We start from the raw sequence: 17296 nt of genomic DNA on the forward strand, positions 1-17296 counted from the left end.
TGAAACTAGATATTTAATAAAATAAAGACACTGGGGCTGATTTATCAGGAATGTTGCTGGAACTGTTTTTTTTGCTATGTAGAAGTGTCGTAAACACAATATACACCATAAACTGCTAGCCTAACATCCAACTTGATACAGAGAATTAAGGCGATCTTTTTACATTTTCTTTACTTAGCATTTATTATATAAACCCATCTTTAAAAAAGCACTCCAGCAACTATTTTTGGCCTATATAGTGCAGCCTATTATTGGAGATAATGTAGAGGCTGGGCTCCTGTGTATGCCTTGTGTATACCTGATTTAGTTGATGTGCAATTCATGGCTTGTCTGCCATTTTGGTTCCTTCTTCCAAATTTGATATGGTTCCGCTAATGCAGCCCTACATTTCCCATGATGCTTCTGGCTTGGCAGAATGGGAAGAGTCTCATCACACAACACTTGCTCTGCTCTGAGTCCTATCTTAGTGACATGTCCCCTAACTGTGGAGTCCCAGTATATTCCTATGTAGTGCAGCTCCAGTCTGTCTTCCCTGCCTCATACTTGTGATAAGTTTCTCTCTGTCAGTTTTTACACAGAAGACACTGAGGAGAAGCATCTTATCGAAATACACTGGAGATTCTGCACAGCACTTTATGCATGGGGAACATACAGAGGAACAAGGAGGGTGGAGTTGGGCGGGGATCTTTGAATGTTGATAAATAAATATTCAATAAATGCAAGTGATTATTATGTAATGTATTTCTTACCAAAATAAATGATTCAAAGATGTCACTAATTTGTAAAACTACTTCACTAGAAAATATCAAAGCTCCATACTCAAAATGCTGAGCTTTTGGACCAGAAGCAAAAGTTGGAAGTCAGACTGGAAGAGAAGACCCAAGAGATGAAAGGTGAGTGTTTGAGTGTTCCCCTTCTTTGTCTAGTTTTATATAGGTAGATCGAGATATACATTATATGGACAAATGTATTATGACACCTTCACATTACACCTACAGGAGCTTGTATGACATCCCATTCTATATACATAGGCATGAATATAGTGTTGGTCCCGCCTTTGCTGCTAAAACAGCTTCCTCTCTTCTGGGAAGGATTTTTATAAGATTTTGGAGTTTCTCTGTGGGATGGGATTAAGGTCAGGTCTCTGTTTGGGCCAGTCAAGTTCTTCCACACCAAACTCACCAAACTATGCCTTTATGGATCTTGCTTTGTGCACTGCGGCACAGTCATGCTGAAACAGAAAAGGGCCTTCCTCAAACTTTTCCCACAAAGTTGGAAGCATATAATTGTCCAAAATGTCTTGGTATGCTAAAGCATTAAGATTTCCCTTTATTGGAACTAAGGGGCCTAGCCCAACCCCTGGAAAACAACTCCATAGCATTATCCCTCCTCCACCAAACCTTACAGTTGGCACAATGCAGTCAGGCAGGTAACGTTCTCCTGGCATTTGCCAGACCCAGACTCATCCATCAGACTGCCAGATAGAGAATAGTGATTCATCACGCCACAGAAAACGTTTCCGTTTTTTTTTGCGGAAACAATAGTGTAGTCGACAACGTTATTGTTTCCCGTAAAAAAAATGGAAACTTTAGGGAATGGAAACCAATTGCAACTGAAGCATTACTATTGAAATCAATGGTAATGCAAACGGAATGTCACGATCCGTGGGTATGTGGACCCACTAGGCCGGAACGCCGTAGTGGAGTAGCAGCTGTCCAAACAACAGTCCTAGTACAATAGCACCTTTAATAGTCCAGACAGTAATGGAGGCTCGGCACAGATGAACTTGTAGACACCAGACGTGGTGTATATCAGCAGGCGTGACCGGTGGCACAACACGACTCCAACAGCTTAAGGCACAGGAACAGATATAGCACAGGATACAGGAAGCAGGGCACAGGAACAACGGAAACAGGATAACACTAAGGGACCATTTTCAAAGACTAACATGGGAAAACACCACAACGCTAAGGCAATGAGTGAAAGGGCAGAGCCCTTTTTATAGTCCAGGGTGATCATGGGCTAATTACAGATCTTACTCATGTGTGTGCACTGGCCCTTGAAGGCCGGACGCGAGCGCGCGCACACCCTACGGTAACCAGTGCAGCGATGCGGAATTGAGTGCCGGCGTCTCTCAGGAGGGAGATGCCACCAGGCACTCGCTCGTCCATGGCCGTGGTCGTCGGGGGGCAGGTAAGAACAATGGTCCGCGGCTGTGGACGTTACACGAAAGCTATGGTTTCCGTTTGGCTTTCTGTTCATCGTTTCCTCCGGCGGAAATGTCGAACGGAACCCGACGCTGATGTGAACATAGCCTAAGTGCTTGATTTTATACACCTGTGGCAATGGAACTGAATGATTGACCTGAGTTCAATGATTAAGAGGTGCGTTGCAATACATTTGTCCATATAGTGTAGGTAGTTAAGGCCCATATACACAGGCCAATGATCGGGCGAACCAGCGTTTGTATGAATTCTTGCTCCCTATCATTGCCCTGTGTAAACAGGACAGTGATCAGCTGATGAACGTGCAAATTCTCGTTCATCTGCTGATTCAAATTTTTTATGCTGCCTGTAAATCCTAATTGTCGGCATCACATCTATCTGTGTAAACAGGGGATGTGCTGCCGACATATTGTAAACTGTATGGGGACTGAACGACCTTACAATTTACATTGGTCCGTGTAAAGGGACCTTAAACGAGCGGCGATCAACCTGTAATCATTGGCGATCATTATGAGCACATATCTGCCCACCCTTAGTCAGCTATGCCTTCTTCTTGTCTAATTGTTGTCTATTCTTGCAGATAAAATGGATGATCTCACAAATCAGCTATTTTCTGATTTGGAGAAAGAAGAAAAACAAAGAGCGTATGTAAAATACATTTCATATAGTAAATATGAATGGATGAATACCACAGATGAGACCCCTCTCCTCTTTGCACTGTATACTGTTTCTTTAAGTGATTTCTCTTTTTTTGTTGTATATACCTAGTAGTGAATCAAGTGCCAGCAAAGCAGGTTTATCATTTCATGCACTACACAGTATTTCTACTGTCATTTTATATTATAATCTCAGTTCATTCTCTTATTTATACTGTTTCTTTAATGCAGGAGGCTTGAAAAACAGTATGAAATGCATAAAACGGACTATGAAAAACAAACAAAACAGCTGAAAGATGAAATTGAGACCTTGAAAGAAAAGAATAAACAACTGATACTACAGATAGAAGAACAAACAAGACTCAGTGATCGATTGAAACTAGAAGTTGCCCATTTGTCTGACCAGACAAAGGTAAAGAATTTATGGTCACCCACTTTTATCTGCCCTGACTGACCTTTACAGTATCTGGAATAAGTATCCCCTTCACTAGATATGCACATTATTCTGCATTTGTACAGCAGTATAAGATTTAACCTAATAAATCTCTCAGGTGCAGGAACTTCGCTGCTTAGGAAAATAAGCCACAGAGAGCTCCTCCTAGTGGTGGCTGCGGACAGAAAGAATTCTATTATTTTGACTCTTTGGCTGTGTATGCATCACAAATTTGCCATAAAATAATCCGCCGTGAATTTTTTAGAAAATTTGTGGCAGGAATACATGGCTAAATCTCAGATTTCACAGGCCCCCTGCAGCATAGGCAGAAATATAATTTATGAACGGAAGTCACAAAGCATACGTGAACTTAGAGATTATATACCTTATCCACTGGCTCATGGTCAGTGTAATATTCTCCGGCTTGGTGAGATGTGTCTTATAGGTGGCTCCCCTCCTCCTTCACCTGCCCTGTTTCTTGTGATTAACTCCCTAACGTTGCCAATCTATTTACGTCGCTGTAGCATATACCTCCTGTTACAGCGACGTTAATAGATGTGATCCTCTTTAATAACAGGTTGCACTGCATAGTGTTTTAGCATTAAAGAGATCAGGCTTACACTGGGTCAGCCTTATTCACCTGGAGTGACAGGGAGCTGAAATAATCAGATCTCTGTCACAAAATACACTACACACAGCACTCAAAGTGAGCACTGTGTTCTGCAATGGGACTGGAATACAGGGAGCTTGATGACATCACAGACTTCCAACAGTCTGATGGAGGAAATGAGCATTCTGGGAGGACATGAATGCTCTAATAGGCAGCAGGTATCAGATCACTATTATTGGTGATCTATGTACAGAGGAATGCTGGGATAAAACACATCATGTATTCCCAGCTTCCTTCACACACAGGAAAAAAATAAAAATAAATAAATAATGAAAAATAAAATAAAAAGACAAATGAAATAAAAAAAGATATTGAAATAACAAAAAAACATTTTTAACACCTCCGCATTTTACATATACCGTACACTCCTCAACATTGAAATTGCAACTCCAAGAAGGGCAAGCCGTAAGGTTATGCAAATTGTCGAGGAAGTAGCAGGTGTTGCTACTGTACTGATCTGTAAATTATCAAATTTTCAAGTACTTCCAATCTGTGGCATGTGGGAGAGGCATAAAAACCAGATTGAAAGCAAAGTTTTTTAGCCACATGAAACCTCAAAAATCGGGTGGTGTGGGATGATTGTGCGATGCCTCCTGTTTGTCGACGTGCCAGTTATCACCACTTGTCGCAAACTGAGAGGGACAGAATCCTTGAATTGAGAGACCTTGGTTTATCACTTTGGCACATTGCTACGCACCTAGGCCAAGATGTCAGCACTGCTTAACGTTACGTGACCCGGTGGTTGGGAGAACAACAACGAACTGGAATAACGGCAAGAGGTGCGTGGAGGTGAACCTCTGCACAGTCGAATCATCTGATTGGAAGAACGGCGTGTAGTGATCCATTCTGTACTGTAAGTGAAATTGGACGTCACATCCCAAGCCTAGGGTGGCAACCAGTGTCGACACAAGCCATCAGGCGTTTGCACGACATTGGGCTATGAGCCAGATGTCCAGCTTCTGGTGTTCCATTGACCACATGCCACCGCTCTCAAATGCTCTCGATGCACAGCAAGGTGGCAATGGAGGTTGGAATGAAGGTCTATCCTCTTCATTGAGGAGTTCTGCTTTTGTCTAGGATGCAATGAAAGCCGGAGATTGATCTGGAGAACACGTGGGCAATGCCATGAAGAGGCCTTTATAAGGGAAAGTCACACCAGTCCTACTGGGATTATGGTGTGGGGTGGTATAATGTAGGGTAGCAGGACCCCTCTAGTCTTCATTTCAGGTATACTAACATCTCGGCGTTACATTAATTTGGTAGTGGAACCAGTGGTATGACCATTTCTCCAAAGTGTCCAGAAGCCGTTTTTCAACTTGACAACGCCAGGCCGCATGCTGCTCGGCTACCGTGAGCAGCCTGCGTGGCCTAAACGTGCTACTTTAGCCTGCAGCGTCTCTGGACTTATCTCCCATCGAGCACATCTGGGACGTCACTGGTCGGCAATTTGCAAAGGGAGCTGCCAGCAGCCAAGCTTGATGGTATGCGTACCCAAGTGCATTCAGCGTGGCATAACATTCCTCAGACAACCATTAATAACCTCATTGATAATATGCCAAGGTGTGTAAGTGTGTGTATTTCTGAGCGTGGTGTTCATACTCGATACTGAATAAATCAAGATGTGTGGAATATTTTTTTCCCATTTTTTTAGCATTTGCATATCATTAACACGTCTATCAATCCTGTGATTTCCACAATTCCAAAACTTTTCCTTTTTGGTGTTGCAATTTCAATGTTGAGGAGTGTAATATGATACTGTGTCACATATAATACTGTGCCCATATCACAGAATCTGTGTTATATAAAATTCACAGAAGTTATTACCTGACATTAGTTTTTATCTCCCTAGTCTTGCCCCTATATTCTCTTATGCCTACAATAAAAATGTCTATACACGGTACATTGCGCCCATTTACAGATCCCACATACCACCTAAAAGCAGGAGAAGCACTAGAAAAGAATGGTGACCTTTGATCTCGTTATCGCGATGATGTAGGTGAGGCAAAGTACATGTATTTGCTAGTGGGGATTATATTGGGACATAAATTTGTCCAGCTAAACCTGCATATTTTTTGCCCATTTCCCCCCACATATAAAACAAAAAAGACACTGGCCAAAGTATAAAATAAAATATTCAATTTTAGAATGTGGCATTCAAAAAAGGGAAATTTTTCTATACACAGCCGGACGTTGGAAGGCCTTGGTCTTAAAAGGGTTAACAGATCTCTTCCAGTACACATCAGTTAAAAGTTGATCAAAACTATTTTAACCAAAATTATTGTTTGTCGGGTGATATTAACAATAAACGATCGGTTTCACCGACTGATGAATGACCGTCATTGTCTGCAAAGAAGTCGGGCGTCTTTAAAATTTTTGTTCGATAGACGCTAGTACTTGAGTGTATATGGTGCAGTCGGCCGTTACGTGAACGATCGATCTGTGGAAGAACATTCCAAAGTGAAAGATTGTTCCTCTTTCAATAAGTGTTATTTACCATTGATGCCCTGTTTGAACGACTGTAACTACCAATATGGGCTAAAATGTGTTTGGCTGCATCAGCGAAGGCGATTGTTTACCTGTTGTTCATCCATCATTCTACTTCTATCTAATGTGTATGGCCAATTTAGGGAGAGATATTTCAGTCACATGGAGGGGGGCTACCCATCGGCATAAATCATATGCAGTACCCTGCTACAAAATGCCAGTGTAGTCATAAACTGAACTATAGTGAATAGATCAAACACTCAAACAGACTGGGGTGATAGTGATTGTGCTCTATGAGGAACTAAACATGTCATAAATCACAGGGAAGTGCTCTCAGGATCCAGGGTACATTCCAAAAGTTATAAATAGACGCTAGAAAGTCATCTTCAATTTATCAGGTATGCGGATGAAAAGCTATGATGTATTATATTACTGGTAATGACATATCAGATAACTGCTTTTCTCACACATATCAGGTGAGATTTATAAATCATAATGCACCAGAATGGAGTGCATGGTGTGTGGCAAATGTATTATTTGCTTTAAACACTATTTAGGTCTGAAAATATTGGATTGTTCTGTAATCGCCGGAGGTAAAATCATCTAAGTTTTATTAATTCATATCCAACAGAGAGCTCAGACATACTATGTCTAAGCTCACTTTTTTAATGCATATGAATTAATCAAAACTAGACCTTACCTCAGGCTACTACAGAACAATCCAATATCTTCTTTACTTTCCGTTGTTCTAGGAACATGGATCAAAGGTGAGCAGGTCCTTCGATGGTTCTTTCGCTTACTATTTAGGTCTGCCTACAGCTTTGAAGTATTGAGAGAAAGTAGTGTGGCTAAGAGGCGTAAAATGTGCCAAAATTAATAATACTTTGCGCCATATTATGGCACAAAATATAGGGTAACTAGTATGGCAGGTAGACAACTTCTCACAATAAGACACAAAAAAGGGAAGATTTGGAACCTTTGGGGTGAGGAGAGCTTCAATTTACATGAGGTCATTAACTTAGAGGACTTAAAGGGAAGATTTTTCCTAAAACATATTTTGAGATGTTTCTGAGACATGTCCGAAGATGTTAATGGTAGGGGTATAACAAAAATCCTCATGCCCCTACATCTTTAGACTCGGACATTTGAGTTTGCATGTTCATTCAGTTGCACTGAATAGCAGATTTCTGACAAGAAACTGTACACCACATTCCAAATTATTATGCAAATGTTATTTTTCGCCGATTTTCCTAAATAGTCTATGCAAATGACAGTCAGTATAATCTTCAAGCCATCAACCGTTGGAGTATAATGCAAATTTTATTGAACAAATCTAATGATAACAGATTTTTTTTTTAGAAGTAAAAAACTCAAAATGCACTGTTTCAAATTATTATGCACAACAGAGATCAAAACATTTTAAAGGTTGTAAAGAGAACTTAAATGGTAATTTTTTGAATTTGCAGCATCAGGAGGTCATATTTACAGAAATCAAAAGCTCTTTCAATCAAAAAAAAACTTAGCAGGCCAAGTTACATGTTAACATAGGACCCCTTCTTTGATATCACCTTCACAATTCTTGCATCCATTGAATTTGTGAGTATTTGGACAGTTTCTGCTTGAATATCTTTGCAGGATGTTAGAATAGCCTCCCAGAGCTTCTGTTTTGATGTGAACTGCCTCCCACCGTCATAGATATTTTGCTTGAGGATGCTCCAAAGGTTCTCAATAGGGTTGAGGTCAGGGGAACATGGAGGCCACACCATGAGTTTCTCTCCTTTTATGCCCATAGCATACAATGACACAGAGGTATTCTGTGCAGCATGAGATGGTGCATTGTCATGCATGAAGATAATTTTGCTACGGAAGGCACGGTTCTTCTTTTTGTAGTCATAAACTCTGGTCAGTCATAAACTCTATGTACTTTGCAGAGGTCATTTTCACACTGTCAAGGACCCTAAAGGGGCCTACCAGCTCTCTCCCCATGACTCCAGCCCAAAACATGACTCCGCCACCTCCTTGCTGACGTCGCAGCCTTGTTGGGACATGTTGGCCATTCACCAACCATCCACTACTCCATCCATCTGGACCATCCAGGGTTGCACGGCACTCATCAGTAAACAACACGGTTTGAAAATTAGTCTTCATGTATTTCTGAGCCCACTGCAACCGTTTCCGCTTGTGACCATTGTTTAGGGGTGGCCGAATAATAGCTTTATGCACACTTGCAAACCTCTGGAGGATCCTACACCTTGAGGTTCGCGGGACTCCAGAGGCACCAGCGGCTTCAAATACCTGTTTGCTGCTTTGCAATGGCATTTTAGCAGCTGCTCTCCTAATCCTATTAATTTGTCTGGCAGAAACCTTCCTCACTATGCTTTCTTCTGAACGAACCCGTCTGTGCTCTGAATCAGCCACAAATCTTTTCACAGTACGATGATCACGCTTAAGTTTTCTTGAAATATCCAATGTTTTCATACCTTGTCCAAGGTATTGCACTATTTCACGCTTTTCGGCAGCAGAGAGATCCTTTTTCTTTCCCATATTGCTTGAAACCTGTGGCCTGCTTAATAATGTGGAACGTCCTTCTTAAGTAGTTTTCCTTTGATTGGGCACACCTGGCAAACTAATTATCACAGGTGTCTGAGATTGATTACAATGATCCAAAGAGCCCTAAGGGTATGTTCACACAGCAGCGTCGGTAACGGCTGAAATTACGGGGCTGTTTTCAGGAGAAAACATCTCCGTAATTTCAGTCGTAATGGCATGTTGAGGCGCTGTTTGCTGCGTCCATTACGGACGTTAAATGGAGCTGGTTTAACGGCTCCATTTACGTCTGAAGAAGTGACAGGCACTTCTTTGACGTGGGCGTCTTTTTTACGCCCCGCCTTTTGACAGCGGGGCGTAAAAAAAATGCCCGTGTGCACAGAACATCGTAAGACCCATTCTAATGAATGGGCAGATGTTTGCCAACGCTATCGAGGCGCATTTTCGGACGTAAATCGAGGCGTAAAACGCCCGAATTATGTCCGTAAATAAGCCGTGTGAACATACCCTAAGACATAATACCATCCATGAGTTTAATTGAAAAACTAATAATTAAATGTTTATGACACTTAAATCCAATGTGCATAATAATTTGGAACACGGTGTATTATGGTGAACTTTCCTTTTAATATGGAATTGGTCTGTGTAAATAATATCACAGATACCTCATACCCCCATTGTAAAAAAAATATGTCTCTTAGTTTTATTTGTCTCTGGGACTGCTGAATGACATCTAATATGGCCATTCCTGCAAGATGTCTCCCAGCTTTCCAGAGTTCTGAATGTCAGATCTGCCAAGGGACTCCGTAAAACATCTCCTGCTTGCATATATAATATTCAGGACTCAAAAATTTGTGATTGCAGTAGTTACATGAGTCAAAGCCAAAGTAATAAATTATTATTTCTGCCATTTCTTGCACAGAAAATCCCAGAGTTTCAAAGTCAAATTGAAGTTCTTGAAACACAGTTAAAGGAGTCTGAAAACCAGGCGCAGTTACAGAAGCGTGAAATGCGAGGTAAGATATGTCCACTCTCATATTTTACATGTATGGTCTAACATATAGATAGGAAATTATTAAGACAGACGTTTCAAATGCCTGTCTTAAGAGATGCGCCTAATTTATTAATATTTTATTAAGAGGCGCATGTCTGTGCGCCAGGAAGGGCGATCTATGCAAGCTACAAGGGTAGATTAAACCTAATTTGTTGGGCCTCGGTGGCCCCACCCCATTTTTTAAAGTGTCAGAGGCGGCGTCACAGGGCAAAAAGTCGCACATTATTGCGCAAATATGTCCTGTGCCATAATTTGCAACTTTGTAACACCATAATACTGGCGTACAGCCGTTGATACATTTTCCCCCAAAGATGTATAACTGGAGGTCATTCAAAGAACCAGTACATCACCAGTACACATAACTGTACTCTGCACTGCATCTAAACACTACTTATAATACAATACGCAGCAATTATATGGTGCCCTTAAAGGTGTAGGCCCACAAAAATCATCAGCTATCCACAGGATAGGTGATAAATGTATCATCGCTGGGACCCCCACCAATCACAAAAATGAGGGTCTCGTGTCCACCGTTTAAATGGAACGGCGGTCACACATGCACACTACTGCTCAATTCAATGTCTATGTGGAGTGACGGAGATAGCAAAGTACATCGCTCAGCTATCTCTATCAGTCCCATAGACTTTGAATGGAGTAGTAGGGCACACGCGTGACCGCCACTCCATTCAAACGGGAGACATGGAACCCTCCCAGCAGTAGGTCTCCCAGCAATTATACCTATATTGCCTATCCTGTTGCTAGATGATAAATGTTTTCATGTGCAATCCCCTTTAACCCCTTGACAACCGCACGCTTTCTTTTGACGGTGGGTGGTGCAGGTCCGCAGTCTACAATGACGTCTTTTGGGGTCACTGTAGAAAAGGCTTCTGAGTGCTCCAGTAAGCCCTCATGCTCTAAGTAGGCAAAACTTTGCCCCCACTGTTTAACCCTTTGATCGCTGCGGTCCATGACAGTGACATGATAAAAGGGGACTTCTCTCTTCGATCATGTCACCAGAAATCTGGTGATTCGATCGGAGACTGGGGAAACCCTCTGCAGTCAGCCCCGGTTGTTCTATAAGCATGCTATTATTTAGCATAAAATATATTTTATTGCCCATACATTCCATAAAAACAAAAAAACTACACATAATAAATCTACACGACATTAATAACCTGAAGAGTTAATTTAACAGGTTATTTAGCGTAAAACATGAACGGGATAAAATATAAACAAAAAACAATGCCGAAAATCCCTTCTTCCTATATTCATGCCACAAAAATGAATTATATAATTTACACAGTAAATTTTTGCTACCCTTAAACCATGCAGAAAAAAAATACAATTTCTCCTGCACAAAATAAGGCTGCATATAGCCAAGTCAATGAAAAATTAAAAAAAGTTATGGCTGCTGAAAGGCAGAGCAGAAAAAACAAAAAACTGTAGCTGGTCATTAAGGCCTCTTGAGGCCTGTGATTAAAGGCTATTTCAAACCTTTGGGCATTTTTTTTCTTCAATAATTAGATTAGTCAGTGTGTTTAGTGTAACTTTGTAATTAGTCTTTATTAAAAAAAAATCCTTTTACTTTTGGAGGTACAGCTGTTCTGAATGCTCTATACAGGGTAGCTTTATAGAGAAAGCTGTATCTCCAAAAGTAAAAGGATTTTTTTTTAATAAAGACTAATTACAAAGTTACACGAAACACACTGACTAATCTAATTATTTTTTTATTTTTTTTAAATGCCCTCAAAGGTGTACATATCCTTTAAGGGGTTAAGGCAGGGATGGAGAAACAGTTACACAAATCTAGGAGCCAATCAGATTGTTGTTTTTTTTGTTTTTTTTTTACTGCCATACACATCATTAGAAAACAATCCAGAATTTTAGGCAACAGTAGCAAATGTTAATGAGAATTGGCTCCCAGGCTCCTTATTTTCTTTTCAAGACTTGCCTTAAAAAGGATCACAAATACATTTTAAAGATACTGTTGTTGCTTGTTAGGATTTTGTAGATAACATTTTTGTTACATTGATGAACTTTATGAAGTACAGCTCAATCATATTAACCCCTTAAAGTACATCTCCTTTATAGCAGAGCTTATGGTTGTCCCTATTGTGTCTAGTTATTTTTCACTCTTCACATTTTTTTTATTAATTTGAGGCCCTTCTTTTTTATTGTAGACTAGTTATTATTATTTCTACTTGTTTTAGTATTGTTATTTACTAATATTATCATTTCAAGCAATGCATAGGAGCTGAGACACCCCTGTTACTCTGAATGTGGATATATATATATATATATATATATATATATATATATGTGTGTGTGTGTATGTATGTATAAATGTGTTTTTCCTCTTTTGTTTCAATACAACATTGAATTAAAATGGATTTTTATAGGTTTGTTCCATTTGATGTACACAACATGCTTACCACTTTAGGGCTATGTTTAGGGCAGATACGCTGCGGAAAAACACACAGCGTATGCCCCCTGGGCGCTGCATGGAATTCCGTCTGAAAATTGTAGAATGTAAACTGCACAAAAAAAAAAGTTTCATATTTACATAGCCGTTGCGATGCATCCCTTCTTCCGTCCTGCAGTACGGCCTTCTGGGATGACGTTTCATTCCATGTGAGTGCTGCAGCCTGTGATCCATCACATCTAAGTTCATAAGACACGCAGGACCCACTGACACTGAACCTATTAGTCTGCAGACCTTATGGGTACAGGTTTCAGCGAACTATATAGTTTCTCCGTATAAAGAGCAGCTGTATCTCAAAAAGTCAAAATGGTTTTTAATAGAAACGAATTTGAAAGTTGAACCAAACTGACTGACATTTTAGCTAAGTTCACACAGTTTTTTGCAGGCAGAAAAATCAACTCCGATTTATTTTTAAGTGGTTTTGCACCACAGGCATTTTTTTACACGTTTTTTGACACATTTTTTTGTACACATTTTTAACCTATTTTTCCAACAGGCAAAGGAAAATACCGGGTAAAAGAATGCGTCCAAAAACACGTCGGCCTTTCGCGGCATTTTTGCCATCTCCCATTGATTTTAATTTAAAACGCCTCAAGATAGGGCATGTCGCTTTTTCCCGCGAGCGTTTTTTCTGCTCGGGTGAAAAAAACGCCTCCACCTCCCATTGAAAACAATAGGAGGCAATTTTGGCGGCAAAAAACTCAGTGTGAACAGGGCCTTTTATAAAAAAAAATTATAATTCACTTTCAAAGGTTTACATAGCCTTTAAGCCTCCTACACATCTGTTTCTGTTACAGTTAATGACTGTGTTTCAACCTACATATGAAAATGATGATCATTATCACCTGTTTCGTATAATTGGTTAAACATACACCTGACTATAATCCTACAAAATCCATGATTTTGTGCAAGTGTGCCTAGAGGAATTTACGCTGTTTTGAAGGCAAAGGGTGGTCACACCAAATATTGATTTGATTTAGATCTCTCTTCTGTTCATTCACTTTGCATTTTGCTAATTAATAAAAAAAAACTATTAACACCTATTTTTGAAAGCATTCTTACTTTCCAGTATTTTTACACAACTGCCTAAAACTTTTACACAGTACTGTGGTGTATGTGTATATATATATATTGTAGCAGTTTGGGGAATTTTCTTGTTTAAACAGGACTTTAGAAGCTTTATTTCTCTTTCAATTAGGGAAATCCAATAAATACAACGGTAGCTTGTCTAATCAGCATACACAAAGGTTAGAATAGCAAGAAACGTTTCACGTAACAAAAGTCCAGGTATAACTCACACAGTCCAGCCCTATATATTAGGCAGCAATTGAACAGTCACTTCTTAAAGTTGATGTGTTGGAAACTGGGGAAATGGGCAAGCATAGGGATCTCAGTGACTTTGACAAGGGCCACATTGTTATTGGTAGACAACTGGATTCAGAGCATCTCGGGTGTTCCCAGTATGCAGTGGTTAGTACCTACCAAAAGTAGTCCAAGGAAGGACAACTGGTGAACTGGCAACAGGGTCATGGGCGCCCAAGACTCATTGATGTGCGTGGGGAGCAAAGACTAGCCTTTTGGTCCGATCCTATAGGAGAGCTACTGTAGCACAAATTGCTTACCCAGTTAATGCTGGCTATGATAATGCTGACTGTGTCTAGCCATCAAGCGCTCAATTTACAGTGTGGGACTTTTGGTGGGAAAATGAAGAAACTATGACCAATCGGGCAGTTTTTGGTCATTGGGTGTTCCTTTGACTCGATACGGTACCACTTAGCACAGAGCTGAACCTTCTCACTATATTAAGGAACGATGTCCAGTATATTTGTGTCCATTTCATCTAATTGCGTTTCCTGATCTGAACAAAACATGTTGGATGCAAGTTCAGGTTTTAGGTATAAATTGTGTGATCTGGTCTTGATATAGGTAAACGCGTTCAAAGGGATTTGGATGCAGTGACTTGTAGACCAACATGACTCTAGTCCCAACTTACCACCAGTGTTTCCTGCCAATGTAGCGTATATCTGCAGAAACATTTTGATAGTTTGAGAAATAGGAAAAGGAGAGACAGTAATTACATTTTTCTAGAGAGTTGTGTTTGAGGTGGTCATGTGTGCTGTATTCTTACATTTACTTCTTTACACGTTACATTGTCTTTTAATTGTGTTTTGTTACAGAGAAGATGTCTGAAATGGCCAAACAGCTTTTGGACAGTTTTGAGGTTGAAGATGTTAAAAACAGGTATCAAAAATCCAACAAAATACGTATTACGATGGTGCTCTATTACTTCAAAACCAAGCATTTTAGGTTTATCAATAGGAGAATTGTATATTATTATTATTATTATTATTATTATTTAAAGCTTTATATGTATAAAATCAATTTACTGTCATGAAGTGTTATTTCAATAACGTTTGCAGTTATTATTTTCTAGTAAAGTTTAGCTTGAGCTTTCTTTAAATGTGTAGATGGTGATGTGTGTATTTCTGTTCATACTGACTCTTTCTAGACTTGCTCAAGAAGATTTGGGGAATATAAATGAAGATGGAGAACTTTGGTTTGCATATGAAGGCTTGAAAAAAGCAACTAGGTAGGATATCTCGGACAAGACCTCTCTGGTTACTATGGTCTTACTTGATTGTACTATTTTACAGGCCATCACTGTTATATGTGCCGTTACACATTACTATTCGTACTCTGCGCGCAGGCAACTCTTCTTCTAAGTGGCTAGGATTCTTTTTTTAAACCAAACATGAATAATGTCAACCACCTCTGAGGTAGCAAAGACCATAGACTCAAAGTTCTTTCTGATCCCCCTCATAAATCTCTTCCAGACCTGAAAATCCATAGTCCAGCAGAGATGACCTGCAGCAGTCATTCTCTCCCAACAGCTAAGGTGGAGGTCAATATGAGCTCAGGATGATGTCAACTTTTTAGTGCAGAATCTTCTGCTAAGCAAAGGCCTGAATGTATTCTAGCTGCTTAGCAAATAGCTTGGCTGAAAATATATTCATTAGGGAATCTGGAGTATTTTACACATTATCTTCCTTCGCTACCACCAAGCCTTATACTTTAATCTCTATGTATACAGCTCACTCTTTGGACGAACCGCTTATACAGAGATTAATGGACTTGGCTTCTCCATAGGGGATTTAATAAATTGGTAAATACAATGTATTGCAAAGTTCGCTTTCAATGTTTAGTACAATGAACAATACATTTTAAAACTATCATCTATTTATTGGATCACATAGCAAATACTCAGCATTGCTATATAAATTATTTTATAGAATATTGGAGTTAACATAAGGAGTGATATAACTCAGTAACTGTATATACACAGTCATTTTGCCTGTATACATTGTTGTGTTTTTGTTATTTTATAGAATACTAGAAACCCACTTTCAGACCCAGAAGGAAGCTTATGAAAAAGAACTTGAACTACTAAATTTCAAAGTAAATCATTTCAGTGATGACATCAAAAATATCCAAAGATCACTGAAGGAAGAAAGAGAAACAAATGACGTCCTGAGACAAGAGATTACAAGGTTGACTTCTGAGAATAAGGTCTGAAGTTAATAACTACCTGACGGATATTTTCTGTGTGTGGTCGTCTGATGACATACAATAACTATGGCTTCGTTTTAGTTAGACAGCTCATGTCTTTGTATAGAGGTTTGAAAGTCTGCATATTTACATTACAAACGATTTGGTGAATTCATTTTCGTAAGGTATAAATCTTACCGGAAGAAGCAAAAAAACATAAAGTGTCACTATTAAATCACCTATGTTTCATGGTTCTTCTAGATTTGCTAGGTATGGAAAGGTGGAGTCTTCTGTGAAGTGCAGTGATTTAGTGACGGATTTAGCTTGACATTTTTGCAGTTGTTTTATAAGAAGGTTTTTGCAATTAGTCGTCATTTTGCAGTTTGAATGGCAGCAAGTATTTTTTAGATGTGAAATGTGAAGTGTAAAGGGTTGGCACCATGCACCATAAATTTCAGTATACTCTACATCTGCTATTCTAACATTTTGAAAACCGTAATTTCCATTGAAGAAATGGAACAAGTTTGTTGTGAGAAATTGTTGACTAACTGGTTGCAATGAAAGTTGCAGAAAGCAGTAGTTGTTAAAGAACCGAAAAAAACCATACAGTCTAGAAGGTGAAAAGGATGTTGACTAAAATAGCAGGAACATTTTGAAGACAGGCCACAGACACAGCAGGAGATTGTATGTGTGTTAGACTGTGTTCACAATGCAATTTTCTTGCACTTTTTGCAGGTTTTTTTTTTTTCTAGCCAAAACCAGGACAAGTTCCAGGTTATTCCCATCATAGACATTAAAGGCATATCCATGGGTTATGCCAAAAATGTCTGCTAGATGCGGGTCTCACCTCTGGGATACGCACCTATCTTTAGAACGGGGGTCTCTCACTCCCGTACTGCCTGGTGAGGCGGCCGCTGACCGACGCATTTCAATGAGGAATGAATGGAGCAGTCTCTATTCATTTCTACCGGAGTTAAGTTAACATGCCTCTTACACAAAAGCATATGCTGTATATATATATATATATATATATATATATATATATATATATATATATATGTATATATATATATATATAGCTAAATATATATATATATATATATATATAGATAGATAGATAGATATACTGATGTGCAAAAGAAAACCCTGTCTCTTCAATATCTGGTAAGAGTAAGTAAAAAATTACCTTTTTCAGTATC

At 39.4% G+C, this 17296-nt stretch overlaps 1 protein-coding gene across 1 annotated transcript in view; it reads left to right on the forward strand.

Annotated features, from left to right (window-relative positions):
- Positions 1–17296, forward strand: part of MYO5C (myosin VC) — a 128104-nt gene that overhangs the window by 91110 nt on the left and 19698 nt on the right. Inside the window, exons 23-29 of the mRNA XM_075857991.1 lie at positions 800–893; positions 2806–2869; positions 3113–3293; positions 9938–10031; positions 14729–14792; positions 15061–15141; positions 15938–16118. Of these exons, the coding sequence (XP_075714106.1) occupies positions 800–893; positions 2806–2869; positions 3113–3293; positions 9938–10031; positions 14729–14792; positions 15061–15141; positions 15938–16118 (759 nt within the window). The remainder of the gene's footprint in view (positions 1–799; positions 894–2805; positions 2870–3112; positions 3294–9937; positions 10032–14728; positions 14793–15060; positions 15142–15937; positions 16119–17296) is intronic.

This window comes from Rhinoderma darwinii, chromosome 3 (assembly GCF_050947455.1).
Source record: "Rhinoderma darwinii isolate aRhiDar2 chromosome 3, aRhiDar2.hap1, whole genome shotgun sequence".
Taxonomy (NCBI): Eukaryota; Metazoa; Chordata; class Amphibia; order Anura; family Rhinodermatidae; genus Rhinoderma; species Rhinoderma darwinii.